The following is a 27,343-nucleotide window of genomic DNA, read 5'->3' as shown; positions in this document are numbered from 1 at the left end:
ACAGACATACAGTAGGTATGGAAAGAATACTGTGGTTAGACAGGCAATGAAGGAAAAGTGTTACACTCTTTCCAAGATGGTGTTGGTTGCCAGGCAAATGTTCATACTTGTGCTTTCTCAGTAGTTTTCTAGATGTGGTGTTTTCCCTCAGTGCAAACATGTGTGTATTAATCAATAGCAGATTATAAAAACATGCTTCCTTTTGCACTGGCTGACTGACTTGACCTTTTTTTAATTATATTAGGCTTGAATGACCGAGAAAATCCTGGCCATTGGGAGTGGAATGGAGGAGAACCAGTTACTTACACAAACTGGAGAACAGTCTCTTCTCGTCTTTCAAGGAAGGGAAAGAATTGTGTTTTGGTACAGAGGCAAGGGAAATGGCAAGCAGCAGATTGCAGAAAAGGCAGACGGCACAGTTATGTGTGTTCAAGAAAGCTGTAAACCAAACTGACATTCCAGTGCTCATATGGCCTTTCTGGTGCACACAATGTTTGTAAATTATATTTATTTGCCGTATTGTGAAGATATAAATGTAGGGAAACGATGTTATTATCACCAAAGTTTATTTTTATGGCCCTGTCATGGTCTACTACACTCACATCAAGTAGACTATGCAAGTGAGCAGACAAGAACAATGCTAAGTATTGCAACACAGACATGGAAAAAAATCGTTCTCATTAGGGGCAATTTCAGATTGGATCCAGAATTTAATCACTACAAAGTTGCAGCAGAATGGTGAGGTTGAGCTTGCTGTAACAATACAGACCACTTGCAAAAGTCAGGCCTGGGTCCAGTTTCATGTTTCATATCCCTCCCCTCCACCTGCCCCACGCCTTCCTCCAAAAAAAAAGTATTTGATTTATTATTTGTTCTAATAAGTTCAGAAAAGTTTGTGACTGTATTTCTGTATTCATTTACTGTTTAAACACAAATAACCTGATGCAATAATTGACCTACATGTTCTTTACTCAAGGAATGTAAATATCCTGTTGCTTGAATTCAGCAGTGATAACACCTACACTTTTATTTATTTCTACCCCTAACCCACAGTTGCAGGGAGAGGCATAGGGCTGGAATATTGAACTATGGTGCTGGTCAGGTTTGGCTAGATCATAGAATCATAGAAAGTTAGGGTTGGAAGTGATCTCAGGAGGTCATATAGTCCAAGCCCCTACTCAAAGCAGAACCATCCCCAACTAGATCATCCCATCCTGGATTCTGTTAATTGGGCCTTAAAAACCTCAAAGGTTGGAGATTCTGCCACCTCTTTAGTTAACTTGTTCCAGTGCTTCACCACCCTCCTAGTGAGAGAGTTTTTCCTAATACTGAATCTAAACCTCCCTTGCTGCAACTTGAGACCGTTGCTCCTTTTTCTGTGATCTGCCACCACTGACAACAGTAGCTCCATCTTCTTTTGAACCACTCCACAGGTAGTTAAAGGCTGCTATCAAATCTCCTCTCAGTCTTCTCTTCTCCAAACTAAATAAACCCAGTTCCCTCAGCCTCTCCTAACAAGTCATGAGCCCCAGCCCCCAAATCATTTTCATAGCTCTCCGCTGGACTCTCTCCTACTTGGCCCAAAACTGGACACAGTACTCCAGATGTGACCTCACCAGTGCAGAACAGAGCAGAATAATTACTTTCTGGATCTGCTGGCAACACTTCTACTAATGCACCCCAGTATGCTGTTATCCTACTTAGCAACAAAGGCACACTTTTGACTCATATTCATCTTATTGTCCACTGTAACCCTCAGATACTTTTCTGCAGAGCTGCTGCCTTAGCCAGCTGGTCCCCAGGCTTTCAGTGCATGGGATTCATCATAGAAGGCAGTCAGGTTGGTTAGGCATGACACCAGTTATCTCATCATAGAGGGCAATCAGGTTGGTCAGGCATGACTTGCTCCTGGTGAATCACAGAATCATACAAGATGAGGGTTGGAAGGGATCTCAGGAGATCATGCAGTCCAACCCTCTGCTCAAAGCAGGACCATCCCCAACTAGATCATCCCAGCCAACACTTTGTCTAGCTGGATTTTGAAAACATCGAAGGATGGAGCTTCTATCACCTCTCTGGGTGACCTGTTCCAGTGCTTTACTACCCTTCTAGTGAGAAAATTCTTCCTAATACCTAACTTGAACTTCCCTTGCTCCAACTTGAGATTGTTGCTCCTTATTCTGTCATCTGCCACCACTGAGAACAGTCGAGCTCCATCCTCTTTCATACCCCCCTTCAAGTAGTTGAAGGTTGCTATTAAACCCCCATTAATCTTCTCTTCTCTAGACTAAATAAGCCCAGTTCCCCATGTCCATCCTCATAAGTCATGTCCCCCAGCCCCCTCACCATTTCTGCTGCCTTCCACTGGACTCTGTCCAATGTGTCCACATATTTTCTGTAGTGGGGGCCCAAAACTGAACGCACTACTCCAGATGGCTTCATCAGTGTTGAATAGAGGGGGAAAAGTCAAAAGCTCCAGGTGAGGAGCATGAATCCAGCATGAATCCATGCTGACTTCCTAGTCACTGCCTTGTCCTCCAAGTCCTTAGAAATGGATCCTTGATTAGAAATGGATTCTACTCCATGATTTTTCCAGGGTCTGAAGTGAGGTTGACTGGTCTGTAGTTCCCCAGATCATCCTTCTTTCCTTTCGTAAAGATGGGTACTATATTTGCCCTTTTCCAATCGTCCAGGACCTTCCCTGATTTTCAAGGATAATGGCCAGCAGCTCTACAGTCACAATCGGAGGTAAAAACACACCCATGCTCCTGAGCTGGATCCAGATCGCAAGAAGCCACATAGGTCTAATTTGATTCTGGAGCCAGCTGTGGTAATGGGGTAAGCAGCGGTGCTGGGAGGTTGATAAGGCTATGGTTTGCCCTTGCCATCGGTTGCTTAACCCCTTCCCTTGCCAACAAAGCTTGGTAGCTAGGAATTTGGCAGCAGGCCTCTCCACCAAATTCCCAGTCCCTCTAAGAGTCCTGTGGGCCACATTTCACCTTTAGAGCATATGTTCAACATGCCAGTGCAACTTGGTACGTTGGGTAGGGACCTGGCCTTTTTTATCTCCAATAAGACAAAACTCTTTTTTCCTCTCCCCACTTTTCCCCCATCTGCATAAGTCCATGTAACTCCGAAATCTTTAGATCCTAATTGGATCTGCCCACAGAGCTAGAACTTTCCTGAGCAATAGGAACAGAAGGAAATTATGCTGATTTACTTTACGATCTATATCAAACCTGACCAGTGTCTATAGCCTGGGGAGGATGAGGCTATAATTTTGTTTTCTATTTCAAAGTGTAAGTCAATAATGGAATCTCAGTGAATCTTGTGCTAATCCAAGGGATGTTTCATGCATATATCAGGGTTAGTCTCCAGTAGGGTATTTGACCAGTCAAATAATGTTCAGTCAATTGACTGGTCAAATATTGGTCAAAAATTGTAAAAAAATTGCTAGTGCGTCCAACTAATATGCAGAAAAAAGCACAAATTTTCCACTAAGAAATGTGTCAAAAAACAAACAAAAAATCATATTTCTGTCGAGAAAACTACAAAAAATGTAGTCTGTCTTTTCTTTCTTTCTGTAAAATTGCTATAATCTTTGACTGGTCAAAAATATGCAGTCAATGAGCCGGCCAATTAACTGGATTGCTGACCCTAGTTTCTAGAGTGTCATGTGATTTTTCAATATGTTAACACCAATGGCATTTGCACCATGTATATACAGATGTTATTGTAATATATCTTTTGTCCTGAAGCACATTTAGCCTTTTTTCCCTTAGCAATCTAAGGCCTCATTTGTGATATGAGGCCTTTTATTTTTTAAAAAAATCAAAAGATGATTTCTCATAAAGTCATAGAAATTTAGAAATATAACTTAATGTATACATCACACAGTTGTCATGCCTAATGAATCTGTCAAATGAACCTTTTGGTTTTGTATCTCAGTATTGCTGACTATAAGGTCTTCAGCATCATAGACTGGCCCCAAAGTCATGTGCTTTTTAAGAAAGATAATACTGTGTCTTTTGATGTTGGAATGCCCCTTGCCCATTCCCAATAAGTGTGTGTCAGTTGTGTTACCCACTCTCCCAAATATATTGAGAGGTGACTGTGACCCCTGCAGCCAGATTTTTCACTCCACATCCATACTCTGCTATTCATTCTGCTTCCCAATCTACAAACTGATCCTGTCCCCAGTCCTCCCAGCTGTTTCTCTTCCACATTTCCCCTCAGCCCAGCCTCCAGACAACCTTTAGGTCAGTTCTTCCCCAACATCAGTTCTGTCTGTTAATTACCCTCACCTCTGATTTTCTGACGGCCTTGCATTCCCATGTCCCGAGCCATCTTCCAGGTTGAGGGAGGAAGGCTGTTCTCAGGGTTGTCACTTTCTTCCCAGGCTTCATGCTATGGGGAGTATAGAAGGGATACAAGCATAGGAAACAGCATTTTGATCACAGAAAGGGAGGTGCCTCTGTGGTGTTGTAGTTGTGTGCATATATAAATTTCATTCCTCAGCCTACTCTTTTCTGTGCATAAATCTTGAGGCATTGTGCAATGAGAGCTGCATATAAGCATAAATATATGACATTAGAAGAAAACATGTTAGGTTGAGTCTTGCCATCCTTATGCATGTGAAACCCGCAGTGATCAAAAAGAGTTTACCTTGAATAAGGATGGCTGGGAACTTAGGCCTACATTTCTTTAATTCTCACTTTTAACACTAGTTTTAAGGAAACTAAAGAGCATCTAAGATTGTTCCATCAACATTAGTACAAGATAAGCATGAATAATGCAAATTGCATGTGTTCAGTAATGTCACTAGATGTATTTTTGTTTCTCCACAATAATACAGTTACAGATTGTTCAAGGTATTGTGAATGTCTTTCTAAACTGCCAGACCACTGAGCTATACTGTTGTACAATACAAAACTGTGGGCATGTAAATGAACCATTTTAATCATTTGATATTATCTAAACTTTCTTCCAGATTTTCTTGAATGCAAAGATAACATTTTAAGAATTTATCTCTGTTGTAAGGATGGTGTAATTCAAACCATGTCAATGATGAAGCTGGCTACTGAAGGGATTGTTTCCTCGCATTACCATGTTCAGACTCCAGCAGAAAGGTTGAAGACAGAATGGGTATGGAGCAAAAACTCTCAAGAAAGCATTAATGTATCCTCCTTAGGCTGTTCCTAGTCTATGAATAAACAGAAAACTTAATCCATCTACCTCTTTTCATATACAAAAGAAAAAAGTGCAAACAAAATCCAATTAGTTGATTCATCAGAAGAATGTCAGTTTGAAGCTGTGCTAGTAAAAATATCCTTATACAGCTAAAGTTTATCTTTCTTTAATTTGGGGGGGAGGGGGAGAAGAGATCCAGAAGAAAGTAGTTCAGCTTTTCTAGAGTGCATTGAAACCTACTAGGAAATGTATTTACAGTTATATTAACAGTTATACTAACATTTGCTCTAACAATTATGAATATAATCCCAAGAGAAGATTGTGTATATGGCTTTGTGGATGCAGAGGTTCTACCTTAGTTCAGTTACAAGACTGATGCTAGTCTACATTTTGTACCAAAATATCATGTTCTGTGCACTGTATTTACTGTTATACCTAAATATGTACTCTATACATATAAAAAATAAATCTTATAATCATGGACTTGTATCTTTGGTACTCAATAAAAGCATTTTTCCTGTGTCAAAGACTATGGTCATGGGCATATTAGAAATGTGTTTGCACAAGATACTTATTAGGGCTGTGCAAAGGTTCAGTCACTGATTCGATTCGGCTAGATTCGGTGGCCAAATCTTCGAATCCAGATCAAATCAGGAGACCCTTTAAGCTCTCCAAATCAATGTGGAGAGATTCAGAAAGATTCAACGATTTGGACATAGACACAGCTTTCAATGTTTTTTTTACATACCTCACGGTACTAGGCAGCTCATGAATGCTGAGATGCTGGGGCAGATGGAGCATCTTATAGGAGTGCAGGGAGGTCCCCAGTATGCTTAGCAGCAAACCCAGAAGTGGACCAGAAGCCCTTTCGGTCCACTTCCGGGTCTACCAGGGAGTGTGCAGGGGGGCCCCTTCATACTCTCCTGGCTTGGTGACTGATGCCTCCGTAACAGAGAATAAGAACACATCAAATTTAATTTTTTCTGATCTGAAATAGCATACTCTGACTACATAGATCTAAATAATCCAGTTAGCAGAAACCACTTTATACAGGAAAAATACTTGAAAAATATTATCTCAAAATGGCTGCTAGTTCTTAGCTAAACCTCAGACAGTCAAAAACCTTGAGGCTGAATCGATTCAATCTTTGTAGGTTAGGCTAAGCGGCATAGATTGAACTGATAAGCAAGTGAACAGATATTCACTTTTGATTCCACAAATGCAGCCACATGCCTACAGGGGCTCAAGCCAGAAGCTGGGAAGCACTAGAGCACACCTACCTCCCTGCTCAGTTGGACCAGATAGCTTGGGCCAAAGTTACCCCACCCACCCTACAAAGGGGGTTTGCGGAGGAGGTGAGATCCTGGGGGACTGAGAGTTAATTTGAATCTGGAGAGGATCTGGGACAGAAGTTCAATAGACTGATTTAACCTAAATCTGATATTACATCCATCCAAGTTTATTTTAAACCAGTTTTAGCTATCATGAAAGATTTTATGTGCACTGAACTTCTGTCGTGTTACAGTTTTGAACTGGTTTCCAATCACTTATACTGGTTTATGTATAAATTATGTCCCTAACTTATAAGATTAAGAAGTCTTATCAGCATCTTCTTGGATCACGCTGCATGTATAGTATGTTTTTTAGATATCTTTCCAGCTGCCTTGGAGAATTTTCACTCATCTTTCTAGCCTCTGATCTTGGGAAGAAGGGGTTTATTTAAAGACTCCCATCTTTGTCAAACAATTCCAGATGTGCTGACTCTTCATTATTTCATCACAGAGCAAACTTAAACAATCAAACCACCTCCACTGCCGGTCTCCATAGCCATTCGAAGTTTGGAATTCATTAGACTTCCTCAGTTTAATAATGCATGGATACCTATGTTGTTCAGGTGATGTGGGCATCTGGGCAGAGTCTAACAGGCTGGGACACTAATAATACAGAAAAAAACTACCATTGTTTCTCATTGTCTATACTCCTCAGTGCATCAGTAATCCCAGGATATTAGTGCTGAGCTTCATTCTGTTTCCCTTTTTAATTTCAAGCATCTGCTGAATTCTCCACCACTTGAAATTAGTAAGGATTTCAGAGCAACAGCTTTTTCCTACCCTCTCAATTGGACTTTTTGAGCCTCAGTAGCAACATATCCCAACATGACATGTATATTAACATGCTGCTTGGCCACTTAAATTAAAAGAAGGATTGAAATAGCTGCAATACCAATCCAAACAGATCATAACATTACTTAATACTTTCTTTCCCTCAGAAAGGTTCGGTCATGAACTTTACTTCACGCAAGGTTTACAAAATGGCACAGCATCTCATGAAGTGAGCATCAGATAATACATATAGTGTGTGTGTGTGTGTGTGTGTGTGTGCGCGCGCTATTACTTTGGTTAGTCTTTAGGGCAAATCTTCCCTGCCTTCTACATATCTCTTAAAATGTCAGATTAGCGACCTCAAAGACGGCATGTTGTACATGAGAGTTTCTCTAACATTTTCCCAATTTCTTACATATTTCCTGGACCATCACAGCTACAACAATGCTCCAAGCCTAATACAGATTAATTATTATAATGGAGCCATAGTGGTATATATGTGACTTCTCTGTTTTTTCTAAAAGCTAGCAAAAAAATAAAGAGAAAGCACACATGGCTTTCTTTGAGAAGTATGATAATTGGGGAATATAATGGCACTAATTCACTGGCTTTGAGGTCTTTTAAATAGCTTTTTTAAAAAGCTGTGTCTGGATAAAAATTTAAAGAATTGCTCATGTAATGATGATACCATTTACCTTAAAAGAAGGCAAGTAATTCAAGGACTGGGTAAGAATTAGTTTTAGACATCAACTGGCAGTGTTACTTAATTACTCAATTTGTGACCATAATGACTGTGTAAAGTATGATGCGAATGACTAACAAAGCATTGTACTTGTCATCTGTAGATTTGACAGCATTTTACAAAGATGAGGAAGCATTAATGTGGCGATTGTTTCAAAATAAGTGGTATGCCTAAACCAAACTGCTGTCCTGAAGCCAAAGTAAAACTCAGTTTGATGATAGTACTTATTTAATAAGATTTAACATCCAAAACGAAGTGAACATACTCACTATCCAAATACTGAAGGGTAATTAAGCAGGAAAAATGTAATTTTATGCACATTTCTAGATTGCATTTTGTAGGACCATGAAAATTTCTTTATTAGACTGTAACTGTAGTATCATCAGTCCAATATCTCTTGCATGTAAGTATTTTATATAGTTAATGCCACAAGGACTGGATGTGCAATTTTTAAAATTCTTTTAATGACCTATTCAAAGATATGTCTATTCAAAGATATGTCTTGCCTCTGTTCAGAGAGGATTTGAGGGAACCAAGGAGCCTGCCTGTGGTTCCTTAAACAGGTAATTGTATCTGACAAAGTAGGTTGTCAGCTATGAAAGCTCATGCCTCTCTGAACCAATGAGTCTCTAAGGCATCACCTTGCCCTGCCCTCTGCCATAACCAAGGAAAATACACTGCAAAATGCACCATGACTTAGTGGATAAAGTGCTAACCCGAGACTCAAGAAATCATGGTTTTTGCTCAGTGCTGTCACTTGCTGGGTAACCATAGGCAAATTACTTCCTTTCTTCCCTTTTTGCTGCTTGGCTTTTTTATATTGTAAGAACTTCAGGGTTGGGAGTGTCTCTTGTTATGCATCTTTACAGGGCCTGACACACTGCAGCCCCACAGTTGGTTGGGACCCCTAGGTGCTACTGTAGTATAAAGCTGGGGTTGTCAACTGGGGGTACTTGAGAAGGCCCTAGGACAGGGGTGGGCAAAATATGGCCTGCGGGCTGGATGCAGCCCATGAGGCCATTCTATCTGGCCTGCAGGGTCTCTAAAAAATTTAGAAAGTTAATATTGATCTATCCTTGGTTCCTGTCAAAAATGACAGGACCCAGGGGCAGTAGGCACCAGGGGCAGTAGGACCCAGGGGAAGCCCTGGAGAGCTCCTGCAACAGCAGGGCCTGCCTGGCCTTGCCCCCCCAGCCGGAAGTCCCAGCAGAGGCTTCTGGCCTGGGACCATATGACTGCACCACGCCAGAACCTCAGGTAAGGGGAGTAGGGGGGAGGAGGACTGCAGGCAGGGAAGGAGCCCAGGAAAAAGCTGAGCCTGGAGAAAAGTGGCCCCTCCCCTGCACTGTGGCCAGTGCCCCATGCTGCAGCTACTTGCAGCCTGCATGAGGCTGCCTGTGCCTGCTCAGGACACCCCCACGTGGGCTGTGAGTGCCTGTGGCATGTGGTGTTGGCCATGGGGTGGGGGAGGGGATGCTTTTTCCTGGACTCAGCACCGGCTCATTATCTGCCGGTAAGCATGGGATCCGGCTGTATGCTGCCCCCCACCTGTACTGCGGGGCTGGGGGGCACTGGGAGTGAGCGGGAGTGTGGGGCCCACACCAAAGTCCCAGGGCCAGTGCTGGCAGGTCCCAAAGCAAGGCAGCAGGAGTACAGGGTCCCAGCTGGCTCTCCCCTCTGCCTGCTGGTGCAGGCCAGCCCAGCTCCACAGACCCCTGCCAGCCTTCGCCTCTCTCTGGACCCCACCGGTGCTGGCCCTGGGACATTGGTCCCAAGACATTGGGACATTGGTCCCAAGATGGTGACCAGGGGGCCGGGTACCTGTCAAGGTGCGGGGCTACCCATGCAGCCCTGACAGCTTGCCAAAACTGGATAAGTGGCCCTCCACCCAAAATAATTGCTCGCCTCTGCCCTAGGAGGTATGCGTGGGCAGGCAGGGATGGAGCGCTGCCACGCACAATCCCGCGCTGCTGCTGCCTGCCCAGCCAACCATTGGGGGGGGGACAGGGGAAGCATCCACATGGCAGCTGTCTCCACTCCACATCCAGCTGCGTGCCACGCCCCTCCCCCCCTGCCTGGCAGCTGGAGGTACACTGCTCCACATCCGGCAGCCTGGGGGTACAATGACTGAAAAAGGGTGAAAACCCCATGTATAAATAATGCACAACAAAATAACATGGTGCACAGCATGTACACTATACTCTGCTTTTGCTCATTCCCACTTTCTTTGCTCAGGACTACAGGTGCCTTCTTACTGTATACTTAACCCTGGTTAACCTAAGGTAAGTGCAAACATCCACACAGAGCCACACCCATAGTATAATGCACTTGCTATTCTGGAATTCACCTGTGTATATGTGTCTTAGGGCTTCTCCATTGGTCCTGTGTGCTGATGTGCTCTAGGATTTTTTCTTGTTTTAATTGCTTGTCTTTTGCGGGTAACTGTGAGAAGGATGTTGGAGGACTATCATTTATACAAATACCTTTTTGTCCTATAATGCACCAAAGATTTTCTGTTTCAGAGCAGACTCAGTTAATCAAGTCTGTTCCTCATGCAAGCTGATGTGAACTGTCCTGTGCTGCATGCAGTTGTATAAGTGGTGAAATGTGTGCCAGTGTGCAGAAAATGGCAGCAGTGCACTTTTGAACTAACACAGCTTCTATGTGTTTTAATTTAAAAGCGCATTGCTGCCATTTTCTCAGCGCTGATGTACATTTCACCGCTTATACAACTGTAAGTGATGCAGTGCCAGGCACTTTTCAAAGGCACTGTGACACTTGCATATGTAAAAACGCCCTCAGTGCTCCCCGGATTTTGCCCATGTCCTCACTACAATGTGGCCAGGTTTCACTCAAGATTAAAGTAAATCTTGGGCTTTAACCTGCACCCATGGCCACGTAAACTAACTTCAAAACAGGTGCCTTTTTTCCCTCTAGACACTAAATGAAGCTGAGCTAAAACATGGCTAAGAACCTGGAGTAACTGTGCAACAAAGATGCACCCATAAATACAATACTGATCCACCTCCAGGGATGGATTAACACATGGGCCACAGGGCCCCTGCCAATCAGGAGCCCCCTGGGGTGGCAGGGGCAGCACAGCCACCCCAGGGGGCATTCTGGCTGTGGGCATCCGGGGAGGGCAGCGTGTGTCTCCTTCCCTCTGGCTGGGTCAGGGCCAGGACCAGGGGCTAGGGATGGATGCAGGGCTCCCTGCAGACAGCAGCAGCTTCATACTCCCACTCATGCTCCCTACTGTCTGCAGGTAGCTGTAGGGATAGGACAGGACAGCCCCATCCCACCCTGGCTGGGCCAACAGAAGGCCTGGCAGAGGGGTGGGCGGGCAGCCATGGGTAGAGCTTGTACCCCACAAGCTGGCCCCCACCCCGGTCCATCCCACGCTGCTGGGGGACCTCGGCTCTGGCTGCATGACACATGCTAAGTAGAGGGGCTGGGCTTGGGCTGGGGCCACCTTCACTTCAGCAGCACTCACACCCCCTGGCTTACCCTAGACAAACTGCGGAGGCCAGGTTGGCCCAGCTGCAACCCCCTGGTAGGACCATAGGGAACCAGACCTTGCCTGGTGGGAGGCCTCTAGTTGTCTGTTTGCCCAGGGACCCAATAAATTTTAATCTGCCACTGTCCAGCTCTCATATAAAGTCCAATTATGACTCTTTCTTTTGAGTTCACAGGGAGTTGGATTAGGCCTTACAAACACACGCAGGCTTTGACTCTACAAACATGCATATGAGTCACTTTTATGCTATAAGATTATGCTATGTGCATAAAGTTATGTGTGTAAGTGTATGTGCATGCGTGTGTGTGTGTGTGTGTGTGTGTGTGTGTACGCAATTAAGGCCAACTTTTGAAGTTTTAAACCCTGTGTTCAGAGTTATCCAAATTAAAACTGTTAGGTAACAGACATGGTCAGTAGGGCTGTGTGAAAGGGACAGTGTTTCGTTTCGCTGATTTGAAGCACTGTTCTGTTTCATTTTGTTGAAACTCTTTAGCTGTTTCTACACTGTTTCAACGTTTTGCTTATAGGCTATAACGGGGAATCATGAAAATGTCTATAACTTTTTAATTTCTTGTCTGATTTGGATGAAAATTGCAGGGATGGTAGCCCCTCTGAGGGCATGAAGCCTGCCATGTTTCAAGGAGATAGGTGCAGAGGTTTCTGGGAAACTGCACCTCAAACTGTTCAATGCAAAACTCTTATCATTTGCTGACAGCCACAGCATGCTGTCATCCCGCATGCAGATCTGGGCCCTCCCCCCGGGAGGGCTGTGGGGCTGTGCCAGACTCTTCCCGGGGGACACGGGCCCCCGGATCTGCATGCGGGATGACAGGATGCTGCCACTGCCGGCTGGGGCCAGCGCCAGCACTGGGTTCTTCCGAGCACGTGGTGCAGACTTGGGTGCTGGCACTGGCCCCAGCTGGCAGCAGCAGTATACTGTCATCCTGCTTGCAGATCTGGGGGCCTGCATCCCCTGGGAGGACTGAGGAGTCGTTCCAGACTCCACTGAAGGGGCATGGGCTCCCAGATCAGCACATGGAATGACAATATGCTGCCATTGCCGGCTGGGGCCAGTGTCAGCATTGAGTTCTTCCCAGTGCAGCCCACACCGAGCGCCAGGAAGAACCCAGCGCTGGTACTGGCCGCACCCAACAGTGGCAGCCTGCTGTCATCCTACGTGCAGATCTGGGGGCCTGTGACCCACTGGAGAACTCTAGGGCTGTGCTGGACTCCTCCTAGGGGGCGCAGGACCCTGGATCTGCATGCAAGATGACAGCAGGCTGCCACTGCTGGCTGGGGCCAGTGCCAGCACTGGGTTCTTCCTGGCACTTGGTGTGGACTGCACCGGGAAGAACCCAGTGCTGGTGTTGGCCTCAGCCAGCAGCAGCAGCATGCTGTCATCCTGTGTGCAGTTCCAGGGTCCCGCGCCCCCTAGGAGGAGTCCACCACAGCCCTAGAGTTCCCCTGGAAGAGTCCAGCACTGTCCCACAGCTCTCCTGGGGGGTGCAGGCCCCCAGATTTGCACACGGGATGGCAGCATGCTGCTGCTGCCAGGTGGGACCAGTGGTAGCACCAGCCTTCCCTGCACTTGGCATGGGCTGTGCCAACTGCCAATCCCAGCCAGCAGCACTAGCCTCCTGTAATCCTGCATGCAGATCCAGTGGCCTGCGCCCCCCCAGGAGGAGTCTGGCACAGCTCTGCAGCCCTCCCTTGGGGTGCAGGCCCCCGGATCTGTGCATGGGTCTTCAACAAGCTGCTGCTGCTGGCTGGGGAAATAGCCTAGATCCACTGCCATCACCAGCTGGCAGCAGCAGCCAGCTGTCATCCTGCATCATCTGGGGGCCTGCACCCCCAGGAAGAGCTGAAGGAAGTGATCAGAGAGCTGGGGAAAGATCAGGGAGCTGGGGAATCCAACTGAGTATTGGGACCTGAACATTTCCTCAGCTCCCAGTTTGATTCCTCAGCCCTGTTTGATTCCCCAGCTCTCCGATAATTTTCACCGGAACTTCTTGGGGAGGATCAGGCCCCCAGATCTGCACGCTGGGTTTCAGCAGGCTGCAGCTGCAGTTTAAGTGGCAGCCTGCTGAAACTCCATGTGCAGTTTGGAGGCCCGTGCTGGGAAGAGCTTGGGAAATGATCAGTGAGCTGGAGGAAGTGAGAGAGCTGGGGGAAGTGATCAGAGAGCTGGGAAATTTAACAGCATGTCAATATCAGAGCAGGGTGTCAATATCAGAGCTAAGTGTCAATATCAGAGCAGTCCTAGATTTCATAGATAGATTTCTAGGGTCAGAAGGGATCGATTAGATCATCAAGTCCAACCCCCTGCTCTGGGCAGGAAAGCGTGCTGGGGCAAGTAACCCCAGCCAGCTGCTTGTCTAATCTCCTTTTGAAAGCAACACTTCCCTTGGAAGCCCATTCCATATTTTGGCAACCCTCACCATAATGAATTTCTTCCTGATGTCCAATCTAAATCTACTCTCCTTCAGTTTATGGCCATTGTTTCTAGTAATCCCGAGGCGCACCCTGGTAAACAGAGTATCCCCTACCCCCTGCTGACTCCCATGATGAGTTTGTAGACAGCCACAAGATCACCACTCTTGTGGAAGCTGAAGAAATTCAGGTCATAGGATCTTATCCACAGGCCCTCAACCATACGAGTAGCCCTCCTCTGACCCCTTTCCAGGTTATCCACAACCCTCTTGAAGTGCGGCACCCAAAACTGGATGCAATACTCCAGCTGCGGCCTCACCAATGCTGCATAGAGTGGAAATATCACCTCCCTAGACCTGTTTGTGATGCACCTACTGATGCAGGAAAGAGTACAGTTAGCTTTACTTATTACCTTATCACATTGGTGACTCATGTTCATTTTTGTGTTGACTATGACTCCAAAATCCCTTTCCACTGCTATGCTACTTAGAATGGTACTTCCCAGTTTGTAGTTGTATTGCTGATTCTTTCTCCCCAGGGGCAGCACTTTGCACTTATCTTTGTTAAACTGCATCCTATTCTGATCCGCCCAGTATCTAAATCCACCTGAATTCGCTCCCAACCCTCTATTGTATTTAGTATGCCCCATAGTTTGGTGTCGTCTGAGAATTTGGACAGAGTGCTTTCTACACCCTCATCCAAATCACTGATGAAGATATTGAACAGTACTGGTCCAAGGGCAGAGCCTTGGGGGACACCACTGCTCACATCTCTCCAGGCAAAAACTGACCCATCCACCACCACTCTCTGGGTGCGTCCCATAAGCCAGTTTTCCACCCACCTGACTGTGAAAAAATGCACATCACAGCTACTTAGTTTACTTGTAAGAACTGGGTGTGACACTGTGTTGAAAGCCTTTTAAAAATCTAAGTAAAAAACATCTACCTCTACTCCTGTATCTAAGCACTTTGTGACCTGGTCATTAAAAGAGACTGGGTTAGTCAGGCAGGATCTGCCTGCTATAAACCCATTCTGGCTGCCCCTTAACATTGTATTACCTGCTGGCCCCCCACAAATGTGATCCTTTATGATTTTTCCTAAAGTCTTGCCAAGAATAGAGGTGAGGCTAACTGGCTTATAATTACCCAGGTCCTCTTTCCTCCCCTTCTTGAAAATAGGGACCACACTGGCCCTTTTCCAGTCTTCTGGGACCTGTCCTGAGTGCCAAGAGTGCTAAAACAGTTGCGCCAGTAGTTTCGCTATGACACCGGCCAATTCCTTTAGTACCCTTGGCTGAAGATCATTAGATCCTGCCAACTTAAATACATCCAACCCCTCCGAGTGCCCCTTCACCAGGTCAGTGCTAACTGCTGGTGGATTGTTATCTCTCTCACGCCAGGCTGAAGTCTCATTGGGAGGTGTGATTGTATCTGTGTCCAGGAACACAGATGCAAAGAAATCATTTAAGAGCTCAGCTTTGTCCATCCTATCTGTTATGAGCTGCCTTAGCCCATCCTGTAGCAGTCCTGTGTTATCCTGTGCCTTCTTCTTGCTCCCTATGTACTTAAAGAAGGACTTTCTGTTACCTTTAATCTTTGTTGCCAGCCTGAGTTCTGTTTCTGCTTTGGCCTTCCTCATCGCTTCCCTGCAAGCATGAGCCAAGCAGGTATACTCCTCCTTGGTGGCTGCCCCCCGCTTCCACCACCTGTAAGCCTCTCTTTTCCCTATAGGCTTTCCTGGATTTCCCTGCTCAGCCAAGAGGGTTTCTTGGTTCTTTTGCATCCCTTTATGTATACTGAGATGGTACCCCTTTGTGCCTGCAGGATCAGTCTCTTGAGGAACTCCCACCCTTCCTGGACTCCCAACTCACTAATGTCCCACTCTAACTGATCTCCTGAGCTCATTGAAGTTGGCCTTCCAGAAGTCTAGCACTTCTGTCCTACTAGTTATCTTTCCCACCTTTCACTGGGTACTGAATCCTATCAACAGGTGGTCACTATCTCCTAGGTTACTTTGTACCTGCAGATCCCCCACAAAGTCCTCCCCTGTGGTAAGCACCAAGTTGAGTAAGGCATTTCCCTTAGTGGGACTGCATATCTCCTGTGTTAGGTGCAGGTCCTGTATGCAAGTTAGGAACCTATGTGAACGGGCAGACCCGTCCGACTGCTCCTCCCAGCAGATGTCTGGGTAGTTAAGGTCACCCATAAAAATCAGGTCCTTTGAGTGTACTGCCTTTGAGAGCTGTCTTGAGAATTCTAGATCTAACTCCTCCTCCTGGTGTGGAGGTCTGTAGTAGACCCCCACTACCAAATCCCTTTCACCCCTACCCCCATGTAATCTGACCCATAGGACTTTGATCTGCCCTTCTTCTGTCCCCATTTTTATTACAGAAGATTTATAATGTTCAGTCCTTCCCCCCTCTACCCCCTCCCTCTCCTTAGTCTCTGTTTAGCTGCAAGCCAAGCAAGCCCGGCTTCGAAACTCGAAAATCTTCAAAACTTTCAAAACATTTTGAGTGCCCTCATTTTGTTTTGAAGCTATTTCAATGCTCACTAGCACCACAACCGAAAGAGACTTGAGGGTCTTGAATGACCACACAATTAACATTAGCTGGCAAAGCAAACCAAACTCTGGCATGCGTCCACTGATGCATCTCAAGCAAAACCAGGCATGTCATCCTCCTGCTTTACTTGGCCTTAGTGAGGCAGCAGCTGGAGTATACTACATCCAGTTTTGGGCCCCCCACTTAAGGAGGGACATGAATAAACTTGAGAGTCCAAAGGAGAGGCACCCACATGATCAAAGGCCAAGAGAGCAAGACTTGTGAGGAGAGGCTCAGGGGCACGAGACTCTTCAGCCCAGTGAACAGATAGCTTAGGGGGGACATGGTGGCAGCCTATAAGTATATAAAGGGTGTGTACCAGGATCTGGAAGAACAGTTATCTACCATGGCTCCCCAAGTGATAACAAGGTCTAATGGCCACAAACTTTTGGAAGGCCGATTTAGACTGGAGAAAAGGAAAAACTTCTTTACAGTCTTGAGCGTCCAGACTTTCCCCCGAGAGGTAGTGCAAGCACGTATTCTGGACTAATTCAAAAGGTATTTAGATGCTGATCTTGCTGGGATCACTTGACCCCAGTAGTTGCGAGGTCCCTTCCAGCCCCTAATGTCTATGAAATCAATGTGTATGAAGCCTTTTGTTTCATTTCGATGTTGCTGTTTCAAGCTTGAAATGTCTCAAAACAGCTTCAAAATGAAACACCTGGTGAAATTTCACACAGCCCTAATGGTCAGCCCTCAGGTTACAAGGTAACTTAATTGCAGAAACTTCTTTTTAGGAGAATAATGGTCTTTTATCACCTTCATATTAACAAAGGCAGGGCTTTACCTTTCCTCACATGCTTATTAATAACTTTCTCTAGACTGGCATTTACCTTGAAGTAGGTAAAAGCTAAACCAAAGCAATTTAGCTCTGTTTCATTCAGGAGTAAGCAGCCCCTGTTCATCTGTAATTATGGACTAAGAGTCAACACAAGAAGTTACCGCACAGCAGCTAAGACATGACTTTCACGGCATCTGATGAGGTAGACTATTGCCTATGAAAATTCCTACCTCAGTGAATTACTTAGTCTACTAGGTACCACCCTACCCTACCCTACCCTCTGCTAGGCACATTAATAATTCCCACTACCTTGCTATGTCCTTCTGTCCCTATTGAGTGCATGGGTGCAAGTATTCTTTTGTTCCTTAATAAATAGGGGTCAGGGACTTGCCATATCTTAGAGGTACCACAGAAACTGTTCCTGTGTCTTCACGTATTCCTTAGTGGCTGCATCTATATGTGCAATTAATATGAAGTGATAAACTCTGGAGCAGTTTGCTCCAGGGCATACACTGCTCCAGAGTACACTGCTCCTGGGCATACCTTCTACATGTGTGCCTAGGACAGCAGCACTTTGAGCCAGAGTGGAGCAGCTCCAGGCTGCCAGCAGACTCAGGGGGTCAGCCCTGGGCTCCAGGTGGTAGAATCAGCCAGTGGAGGGGCTGGCCAGGGTACGAGAGTGCTGAAACTGTGAAGCCATATGGCTGACTCCCCCTCCCTTATCCCCCCCCCGACCCCCCTGCCTGCTGCCAGCCTGGGACTGCTCCATCCCAGCTTAAAGTGCTGCTGTCCCGGTCACCATCCACATGTGTGTTGCAGCACAGTAAATGTCTCCACTGTAAGACAGTACTGCCCCTGACAGTACTATCTTATGGTGGAGTTAATTAATTTACTGTGCCCTAATATCAACGCTCATGTAGATGGTGACGCTTTACTGCAGAGCTAATTAGTCAATTCCACAGTAAATCGCACATGTAGATGCACCCAGTGAAAGGTAAATCTTTGGCAGCTTATGCTTACATGAAACAGGGCTAATCACTCCAGTTTCACTTTAGGTTATTCTGGGGCAGTTGTGGGTATATAGTTTCATAGTTGTCAGGGGCTGGAAGGTATTCATAACAATTGTTTGCGTCCACAGTTGAAAACATGACTGGGGGCTTACAGCATCTCAGCAGCCCCATGCTGTCTGTTCATGTAGCCAATCTGATGTTGGGAACCTCAGGTTTTGGCTATACCTAGGGCTTATTTATTATTGGGATTTTTGAGTGTGGGTAGCTACATAGATGTGGCTACACCACTGCAAGCCTACCATGTAGATGTGCTGTACAGTGAATTCTGCTACTGTAGTGCAGGTAACTCCTACCCTGAACCCAAAAACTGAAGGATCCAAATTACAGGTCAGTTCTGAAAAATGTCAAAATGTCTTTCTCTGTGGCTTGTGGTAATAGTTTATTACCCCCTCTTTCTTCTGTCCTAATGAAATATTGTGCCCCATTTTGATTCTGCCTTAGTGGTCTGGAAGGTGAGAAAAAACAGGTAAAGGGCATGTTGAATGAGCTAATATGCATCCAGGCATTTCCCCTTAACTCCTAGACTGCAGCTAAACATCTTACCCAAATATTTCTTTTAACAGATTCCCTTCCCCGACATACATTTCCACTGGGTCCCATGCCCTACAGGGGACCAGATTTGAGATAGAAGCTTCCAATGAGCATACCTGGGAATAAAGCAGGGCTGAATTAACACAATTCTCTTATCATAATTATAATCTAAAGCAAATTAGTTTAGTTACACCAGGATTCCCTCCTGTCCCCCCCCACGCATAGCAGCTGTAGTATTGCTTAGGTCTCCTGTATAAAGCCAGCATATTGCATTTATTGAAACCAAAGGACACATAAGGGTAAAAGGGCACACTTAAGTAGGATCAGCATGTTTCTGTTTCTGCTGCTGCTCCAGCTGCTGGTGATCTCATGTTTTGGAGCAACAGAAGAGGGAGGACAGCAGCCAAGGGAAAAGAGGGGAAGAATTCAGCACCTTTTCTACCTAGATAAAACTCTGCTAGAAAGAGAGGTCCCTAGGGAGTTGCTAAGGGAAGATCCTACAGACTCTGAAGGAATCCGAGCAGGGCCTAGCTTGTATGTAGCAGCCCTTGAGCATGCTGCAGAAAACAAGAAGCCAGGAGAGAAAAAATTGTCCAGATTCACACTTCCTTTCATAGAGCTCCAGACAACCCAAAGCTCACCTGCACAAAAAGAGGCTCTTCTTTCTGATAGTCTGAGAAACTTTTCACCTCCTCACTCATCCCGCGAGAGGGAAGCCGAGTCTTCTTACAGGAAGGATGCCAAGAAATTCTGGGACCATTTCACACTACAAAAAAATTCAGCCTCTGAAGAGGTTGTCCTGCCAATCAAGACTGATGAGATGCATCAGGAAACCTGCTGGACTCTGCCTTTTTCACAGGTAAATACAAGTCATAGGAAAGGGGCCCATCTCTAGTGAATATTTGTTCCTTTCATTTTCATGTGTCATCTGTAATCACTAACTAAAGGCAATACAAGTTGATTGCACTTGCTAAGCAACAACGGCACATTGGAATAAACAATATTACTGAAAAAGACCTGTTTGGCTTTTAGGTCATTGAGACAAATTGTCTGATCACAGAGCTGAGTGCCAATGAAATCAAGATACAATGAGCAGAAGGGGTTCTCTTTTTTGTCTGTTACCAAAGACAAATCATATTTCCCAATTTAGCCGTACCACAGGGAGAACAGTCATCTGGCCTCATGAATTATTCATGAATCAGTCTCAGTGCAATTGTTCAGGAGCTAGGTTGTTTTATTTTCTTATGGATAAACTTAGCTTCTTCATGTGTTAAATTAAAATAAAGGAATAAGTCTTTGTCTATACTAGGTTCATGTCCAAGAACACTGACAAAATGCTTGAAGTGTGGATGCAGCTCCACCATCAAAGCTGATCTTTTACCACCTCTAAGGGAAACAAACTATATAGATAAAAGTGGAGTTTTGCTGGTATAATGGCCACCAGAGCTATGTCCACCAGGGATCACTCTTTTTTCATGCCCCCTCATTAGGTTACCTTCATGCTAGCAGTAGTGTGAAAGATATATGTGGCCTAGAAAATTATACTGCTTAAACTATACTGTAGCATACTATAAACTCTCTCTAAGTGTGGCTGAATTTAGAAGTGTGGCATAAAGTGCTTTTGTTACTGTTTTTTTGGACCAACAGACCACAATCAGTGATCATAATTTCTCGCAAATGACCAGGCATTCTTATAACCAAACTTTTAATTGAAAAAGTTATAAAGGCATTTGGGCCTCTGTGATCTGTATACTAACTGCAAATTACTTCATCTGGCATAGCCCACTATCAGCAGTCCACAGACCATATTGTGGAAACTACTAAGTTATCCCAATATATTTGTAGTTTACACTAAACTGGGAAGCAATCCTGTTATAAGGCACCCTTATTTATGCTTGTGTAACTGCACCTACACCAAGGTACATAACGGTATAACTATGGGTATGTTGGAAAGAAATTGCACCCCTAAACAACATCATACCTTCAACTATAAATCAATCTTTAATTTACCAATGTAATCCAGCATTGGGGTCAGAGGGTTCAAACACAAAGGCACATTGAACTGAGATCATTTAATATTCTGGTAATCATTTATGTAGACAAAATTGCAAGCTAGTTCACTGTGACAAAAGCTTAAACATTCTAAATAGCAAATGACATTTCTTTGTGTGCAATATGTAAAACAAAGACGCAGCCAATTAAAACTTTGCAAAGCCAAATAAAACTTGCTTTCCTGGCTAATACAAAGATTTTTAAAAATAGCCTTACAAGGTCTGAAGTCTATTCTTTTTCTGTCTGAATTCTGTTACAAGTTAAAATAAAAATTATGTTTGGAATGCTATAATAACACAGTACCAACTGAAAACATAACAGGAGTTGTATAAAACTAAGCCCAGTCCTGCAGACTTTGCATACTCATATTTTCCAGAAAGTCCATGAGGGTTTTGAATGTATAAAGTATGGAGGACTTGAGTTGACCGTATTTAAAAAGCCAGTGTAACTGCAGCCTGTTTTCTATTTCAGGGTATTGTGCATGAGAACTGTGAAAAGGTGGTGGTCCAGAATAACCTTTGTTTTGGAAAGTGTAATTCCTTTCATGTCCCTGGCCCAGAAGATCGTCTTTACACCTTTTGTTCCCACTGTTTGCCTGCTAAATTCAACTTAAAACGTTTGGAGCTGAACTGTACCAAGTCTATCCCCATTGTGAAGGTGGTCGTGATTGTGGAGGAATGCAAATGTAAGATTCAGAAGACTAATGGTCCTGAAATAGGTCCTTTACATTCAGACTTGCATGCAAATGTGTATGGACACAATTAATCTGCTGAAAGGCACCTTTAAACTCCATGAGCATTTGTAAATAATAATAATAAAAACCCTGAAATTTTAGTCAAACACATTCAACTAACAGTGTGAAAATATAGATTTTTCTCTCTCAAATGCTCCTTTATCATAGAAATAACATTGCTTGAAATATATCAGATGTTTCCATTTGTGTCTTGAGAGAGAGGGAGGATGAGTGTGCAGAGTGGGAATAAGTGATTAAACCAGGGTAAGTCATTAAAAAAAAACAACCCTGTTCTTTTTACCACTGGTTTAGTTTAACTGGTGTTAGTACTGCAGGGGGTGTGAGCCTTTACTTCAAAGTATATTCCCTTTAGATAACTGGGATGAGCTACACCAACAAAATAACTTTTCCCATGGATATTAGTGTATCTATAGTAGGGAAATTGCCAGTATAGGTCTAATGGCATGTCTCAATTGGCAAACCTTTTCTTTAAGTAGGCAAAGCTTTAGACTCTAGTTTGTGTTGACATCCAGGTAGCTCATTGTGGATCTCTTTTGCCATGTAAAATAGTGTAAGACATAATATATGGGTAACTTTTATCTTGCATAGGTATTCAAGGTTGGCCTTCTAGCTGTGTTCTGGGTTTGATCTTGGTTAGTTACCTTGAGATAGAAATGAAGGTGCCTTATCGCCACTGTGATTTACAGGGACATGGTGATTTTGAGTTAGGTATCTTACTGTAGAGATGTCCTTTTTTTTAACGAAGCCAAAACTTTGGTCCATTCAACAGGGTACTTGAAAGCTCCTCTAAATATTTTTGTTTAAACTTAATTTTCATTGAAAAAATAGCTTTTCAATCAAAACCAAACATTTTGTAGAAATATTTATTTAGTTTGAAGTTTTTGAAAACTTTCTATGAAAGACAAGTTTAATAAGAGATCATTTTCTTCAGATTTTTGGAGAGTTGTTATAGCTTGATATCAGGGATTATAGGTATATGCCATTTATACCTATAAATAGACCAGGATAACTCTAGAAGTAAATCTTTTCAATATAGGATAAGCTTGGCTGATCTCCGCCTGTACACCTCTGGCACTTAGTCCTGCTTCTGGGTGCTCTCCTTTCTCTTATTGTTTCTTGCAGTCATAGCTAACAGCTAACAGTTCCTTTAGTTTCAGGAACCCATAGACTTTATCCAAATTCTAACCCCTTCCCAGGCCTGGATTAACTCTTTTGTGGGCCCTAGGCAAACAAACATATGGACCCTGAGCTGGTTGAGACCACCCTCCCCACCCCAATGCTGCTGCCCACGAGGAGTGGGGCTTGGAGCAGCTGCCACAACAGCTAGGCCAGCGGAGGGAAGGGAAGGAGAAGGGAGGGGAAGGGAGGTGGATGGGGCGATTTGTGCCACCACCAAGGAAGGAAGAACTGGCCCCCCCCTTGCAGCTCAGGGCCCTAGGTATGTGCCTAGTTTGCCTATGTGTTAATCCTGCCCTGCCCCCTCCTGGATTTTATTTAGGCCTTTGACCCCCCCGTTGCCTTAAAAGTTATTGGGTGATCTGAACTAGAAATCAGAACTAAGTTAACCAGTCCCCAAATGTGTATGAACTCAGTTAACCTGTTAAAAGGCAACTCCATGGCCATCTGCGAGGGGAACTCCCCCCAGTGTTCAAAATATTCGAGGCCTAAACCCCCCATAAGCTCCCTGATAAGAGATGAGAGCCTCCCATAAGAGACAAGAGCCCATGGCCCACCTCACACCTTTCTATGAACCTCAGGCACTGGCAGCAGCTCTTTCTGACTTTAAGCTACCACTACCACAGACCCCGATGAGAGTCGGAGTGTAATTTGAACCTTGCCTGCCTCTAAGATTTTAGTCAGACACATTCAAACGAACAGTGTGAAAATATATATTATTGTCTCTCAAATGCTTCTTTATTACAGGTATAATATTGCCTGAAATGTTACTGAAATATTTATCACAGTATGGGTGAACTTAATTTATTTACATATACATTGTAGCAATGTTGTATTTTACATATTACCTTTAAAATAAATCAATGCCACACTTTAGGAATGCAGTCATTTTTCAAAGGGCATTTACTGAACATTGTGTTTGACTGACAGCTCAGTTTCTGATCCTGCATCTAAGCCATAGCAGTAATTCGCTGTACATAATTCATAAATAGGGACCTACCTAAATCACAGTGAGACAAAAGCAGTTTCATGACCAGCGCACAGTGCACAGACCAGATTTTGCAGCAGCCCCATCCCTTGCCACTGATTGGCAGAGAGGCCCCAGAGTGCGAGGAAGCGTGAGGGAGCAGCCACCATCTTGATTGCTGGCTGCCCCTCCCCTCAGCACTGATTGGTGGAGAAACCCAGCAGGTGGGATGAGGAGGCAGCTGTCATCTTGTCTGCTGTTCTTCATGTTGCTCTGCCAGCCAGTGTCTTCCCCTCCCAGCAGGAAGGACTGCTAGCTACCACTGGGAAGACAGGACTTTATTTTTATAAGGTTTTGGGTGGTTTTTTTGATTTAGCAGATTTTGTGGACAATCCTGGATTTTGAGATTTCTGTGGAATCCACAAAACTGCAAATGTAGTAGGTCCCTATTCATAAAGCATTAGTATATAATAATTATGCTTCTGAATACATAAATTGTTTTTAAAGAGGCAGCTTACACAGTAGCGATTAAAAAGTAAGCAGGGCCTGCGACTCTTGCCACCTCCTCTTTTACACCAGTATAATGTATAAATGGCATTGAGCCAATCATGAATAGGCTGCGTGTACCATAGATAGCAATCCCTAGAGTTTAAATGGTTCATTATCCCTGTATTAGAAAGTGTTGCATCTAATACATTTTTTATTTAATACTTCACTTCTGAGCTTCATAATGTGACTACCAACTTTGCTAAGGGATAACCTCATTGGGGCAGGCTGTCAAAAGTCTCTCACTATCTGTGGTTCTCTCCAAGGCTTCATCTGTGAGCTTTAATAGGCCTGGGTTATGAGAGAAGAAATGCTTTCCTACAGCATGAAATAATATAGGCTCTGTGCTTTGCTTTGTCTGTTTCCATATAGCTTTCTCTCTAGAATGTTGTGTGAGTGCCCAATTCTAAATTCTGTCACTGGCCCTGCTTCCCTGTAATGCAGTACTGAACTTGATGTGACAGTAACATAGTTAACTTCTCTGCACACTTTGAACTCCCTGTGCTCATTTATAACAAAGCCCAAGAGGAAAACAGTCTCTCAAAATTCACAGCACCAGTATTCTCAAACATGCCCCCCCACCCCGCCATTCTGTTAAACCAAAATCTGGAAGAAAAAAAGAGCTAGGCCACAATGTTACTGTGACCTGCAATAACATGTTTTTCTTAAAGCCCCAGTTCCTGAATTGTGCAATTGGCTGGGAATTTTATTTTAAATAAAAAGGCCTCATGGCTGCAGAGAAAAGCATGAAGGCACCAGAAAGGCTCAAAACCAGGAGGCAAATAAAGAAAACCTCAACATGATTCTTTTATTCTCTTGCTTTTTAAGCCAAACTCATGAGTTGGGGGTGGGAGTTGAATGGGAGAGGGGGAAGAAAGAGACATTAAATTATTCTTGAGGTCTTAGTGTAACACCTGGGGCTGGGTTTGCTGAGGATTTGCTTTCTTCTTGGGCCCTAGAGTAAAATCTTGTGAGTGAAAAGGTGCCATTGAAGTCAGGGGTGATTTTCATGCAGGGATTTTTCAGGATTGGGTCTATAGTGTGAATTTGCACCATTTGCACCATTTGATTGCAAAGAGGTAATGACAGCTGTAGTAATTGCTAATTAGATTAGTGCTGTAGTTTTTTGGATGAATGTTTAATTAACCCACCAATGATCAGTTGCATGTAATTAGCACTGTAATCTGCAACAGCAAGAATGTGTTAATTGGATCAGATTTCAGAGTCCTGCAAAACTCCATATTAGGAGCAAGTTGTGCCCAGATATTAACAGGAATTTGCTCTGTGGGCATCTCTACATTATAAACTCCTGACAGATAGCTCTAATTGTCAGGAATGTGAAGGAAATATTCTCCCTCACCAACATAGCTGTACCCACAGAAGACTCTAGTGCAGATGCATCTGTAGCAGCAAAACAATAGGGTACTTTTATATTGTAGCTCACTTTGCTTTTGAGTGGCGGTTTTACTATGCTGATAGTTTTGCTAGTGCAAGTACATCTACACAAGGAAAGGAGAGCCTTTTTTGCTGGCATACTACACAGGTGTTCATGTGCCAGTAAAGTATCTGTACTGCAGATTTAATCAGTGAAAGAGGATTGTAATATATAGCCTCTGAAGTTGCATTTGCATTTGACCCTTTCAGAGGATCCCCCCCCCCTTTTTTTTTTACTTTGATGCAGTACACCTAGAAAATAAATAACTGAAACAACTGCTGGTTAATCTAATTGCCTCCATAAACTGTATCTTACAGAGGGACTATTTTCTTAATTGAGAATTTTAATTATATTAAACAATTAATTAAGTCAAACACAGCTGTATAGTTCTGTACCTCAGTTCTCCCTAGGTATAAAGGGCAGTAAGATCTCTAACACCTATCTGGTATTTTGTGCTGTACTTGGCATATTTATATGTGCACCCCACTACGCAGTTGGTACTACACTGCACAGTCTTAGTGGCGTATGGGTAATTTCTGACCCTACTGCTGAGTAGTGGCAGTATCATGGTTCGTGCCCACTGATGCTGCATTGCCAAGCATCTCCTATAGATGTGCCCACTCAGTACTTTGTCCAGAACAAAGTAAAAATTTACATAAGGAAGAATTTCTTTGCTGTCCGAGCCCCCAAGGTCTGGAACAGCCTGCCATCGGAGGTGGTTGAAGCACCCACATTGAACACCTTCAACAGTAAATTGGATGCTTATCTTGCTGGGATCCTATGACCCCAGCTGAATTCCTGCTCTTGGGGCGGGGGGCTGGACTCTATGACCTTCTGAGGTCCCTTCCAGCCCTAATGTCTATGAATCTATGAAAGAGTTATTATCACAGCCACTTTTATCCTAGCTTCACAAAGGAAGGAAATTGGGTGTGGGGAACAGGACTGTAACAGGACTAAGAATAATGAAAGAAAAGGACAGCACAGGTTTACATTTGAACACAAAATCATTGTTACATATAGGTTTTGCTGCACAATTTTGGTTCAGTTAAAACTGGCATCAACATGACAAGCATCATTATCTTCAGAATGATTACAGGAGCAGGGATTAGAGCTCCAGTACTGCACACACAAAGAGACAATTCTTTAGCAAACACCTTGCAAGCCAAGCTAATGACAAGATAAAGCAGGTTGAGACAAAATATGAGTCAGCACCTATATGAATCTCTAAGCACCATGCCCTAGCCTTCAGTTAGCTTAAACTCACACCCTTTCAAGCACTTTAAACATGCTTCAAAATTGTTGTGTCTGCAAAGGCTCAGCTGTCCTTAATTACAGACCAACTGTCAATGCCTCTGAGTTGCCTTTGAGTCCTTGGCAGGGAATTAACCTGGCAAACTGAGGCTATTGGCTGGCCTGGCTTAGCCACCCCTAGTGACTCCACTAGACCA

The 27,343-nt window shown here is 44.2% G+C and overlaps 2 protein-coding genes across 3 annotated transcripts in view; both read left to right on the top strand.

Moving 5' to 3' along the window:
- Positions 1–5,673, top strand: part of FREM1 (FRAS1 related extracellular matrix 1) — a 138,523-nt gene extending 132,850 nt beyond the window's left edge. For both annotated transcript variants that reach the window (XM_090038728.1, XM_090038730.1), the window contains one exon: positions 245–5,673. In XM_090038728.1, the coding sequence (XP_089894854.1) occupies positions 245–444 (200 nt within the window). In that variant the 3' untranslated portion in view covers positions 445–5,673. The remainder of the gene's footprint in view (positions 1–244) is intronic.
- Positions 5,674–19,293: 13,620 nt separating this feature from the next.
- Positions 19,294–21,782, top strand: CER1 (cerberus 1, DAN family BMP antagonist). The gene is made up of 2 exons (XM_090037233.1): positions 19,294–19,824; positions 21,489–21,782. Exons 1-2 carry the CDS (start codon positions 19,294–19,296, stop codon positions 21,780–21,782), a joined length of 825 nt encoding a protein of 274 aa, XP_089893359.1.
- The last annotated feature ends 5,561 nt before the right edge of the window (positions 21,783–27,343 follow it).

The sequence above is a fragment of the Crocodylus siamensis genome, chromosome 3 (assembly GCF_052110815.1).
Source record: "Crocodylus siamensis isolate JL-2025a chromosome 3, ASM5211081v1, whole genome shotgun sequence".
Lineage (NCBI taxonomy): Eukaryota > Metazoa > Chordata > Crocodylia > Crocodylidae > Crocodylus > Crocodylus siamensis.
This window is presented reverse-complemented; position numbering and strand designations above follow the sequence as displayed.

Excerpts from the sequence above, each read along its gene's own strand:
- CER1 (XM_090037233.1), top strand. The coding sequence starts at position 19,294 with ATGTTTCTGTTTCTGCTGCTGCTCCAGCTGCTGGTGATCTCATGTTTT. Across the intron at positions 19,825-21,488 it reads GGACTCTGCCTTTTTCACAG|GGTATTGTGCATGAGAACTG; the intron begins GTAAATACAAGT and ends TTTCTATTTCAG.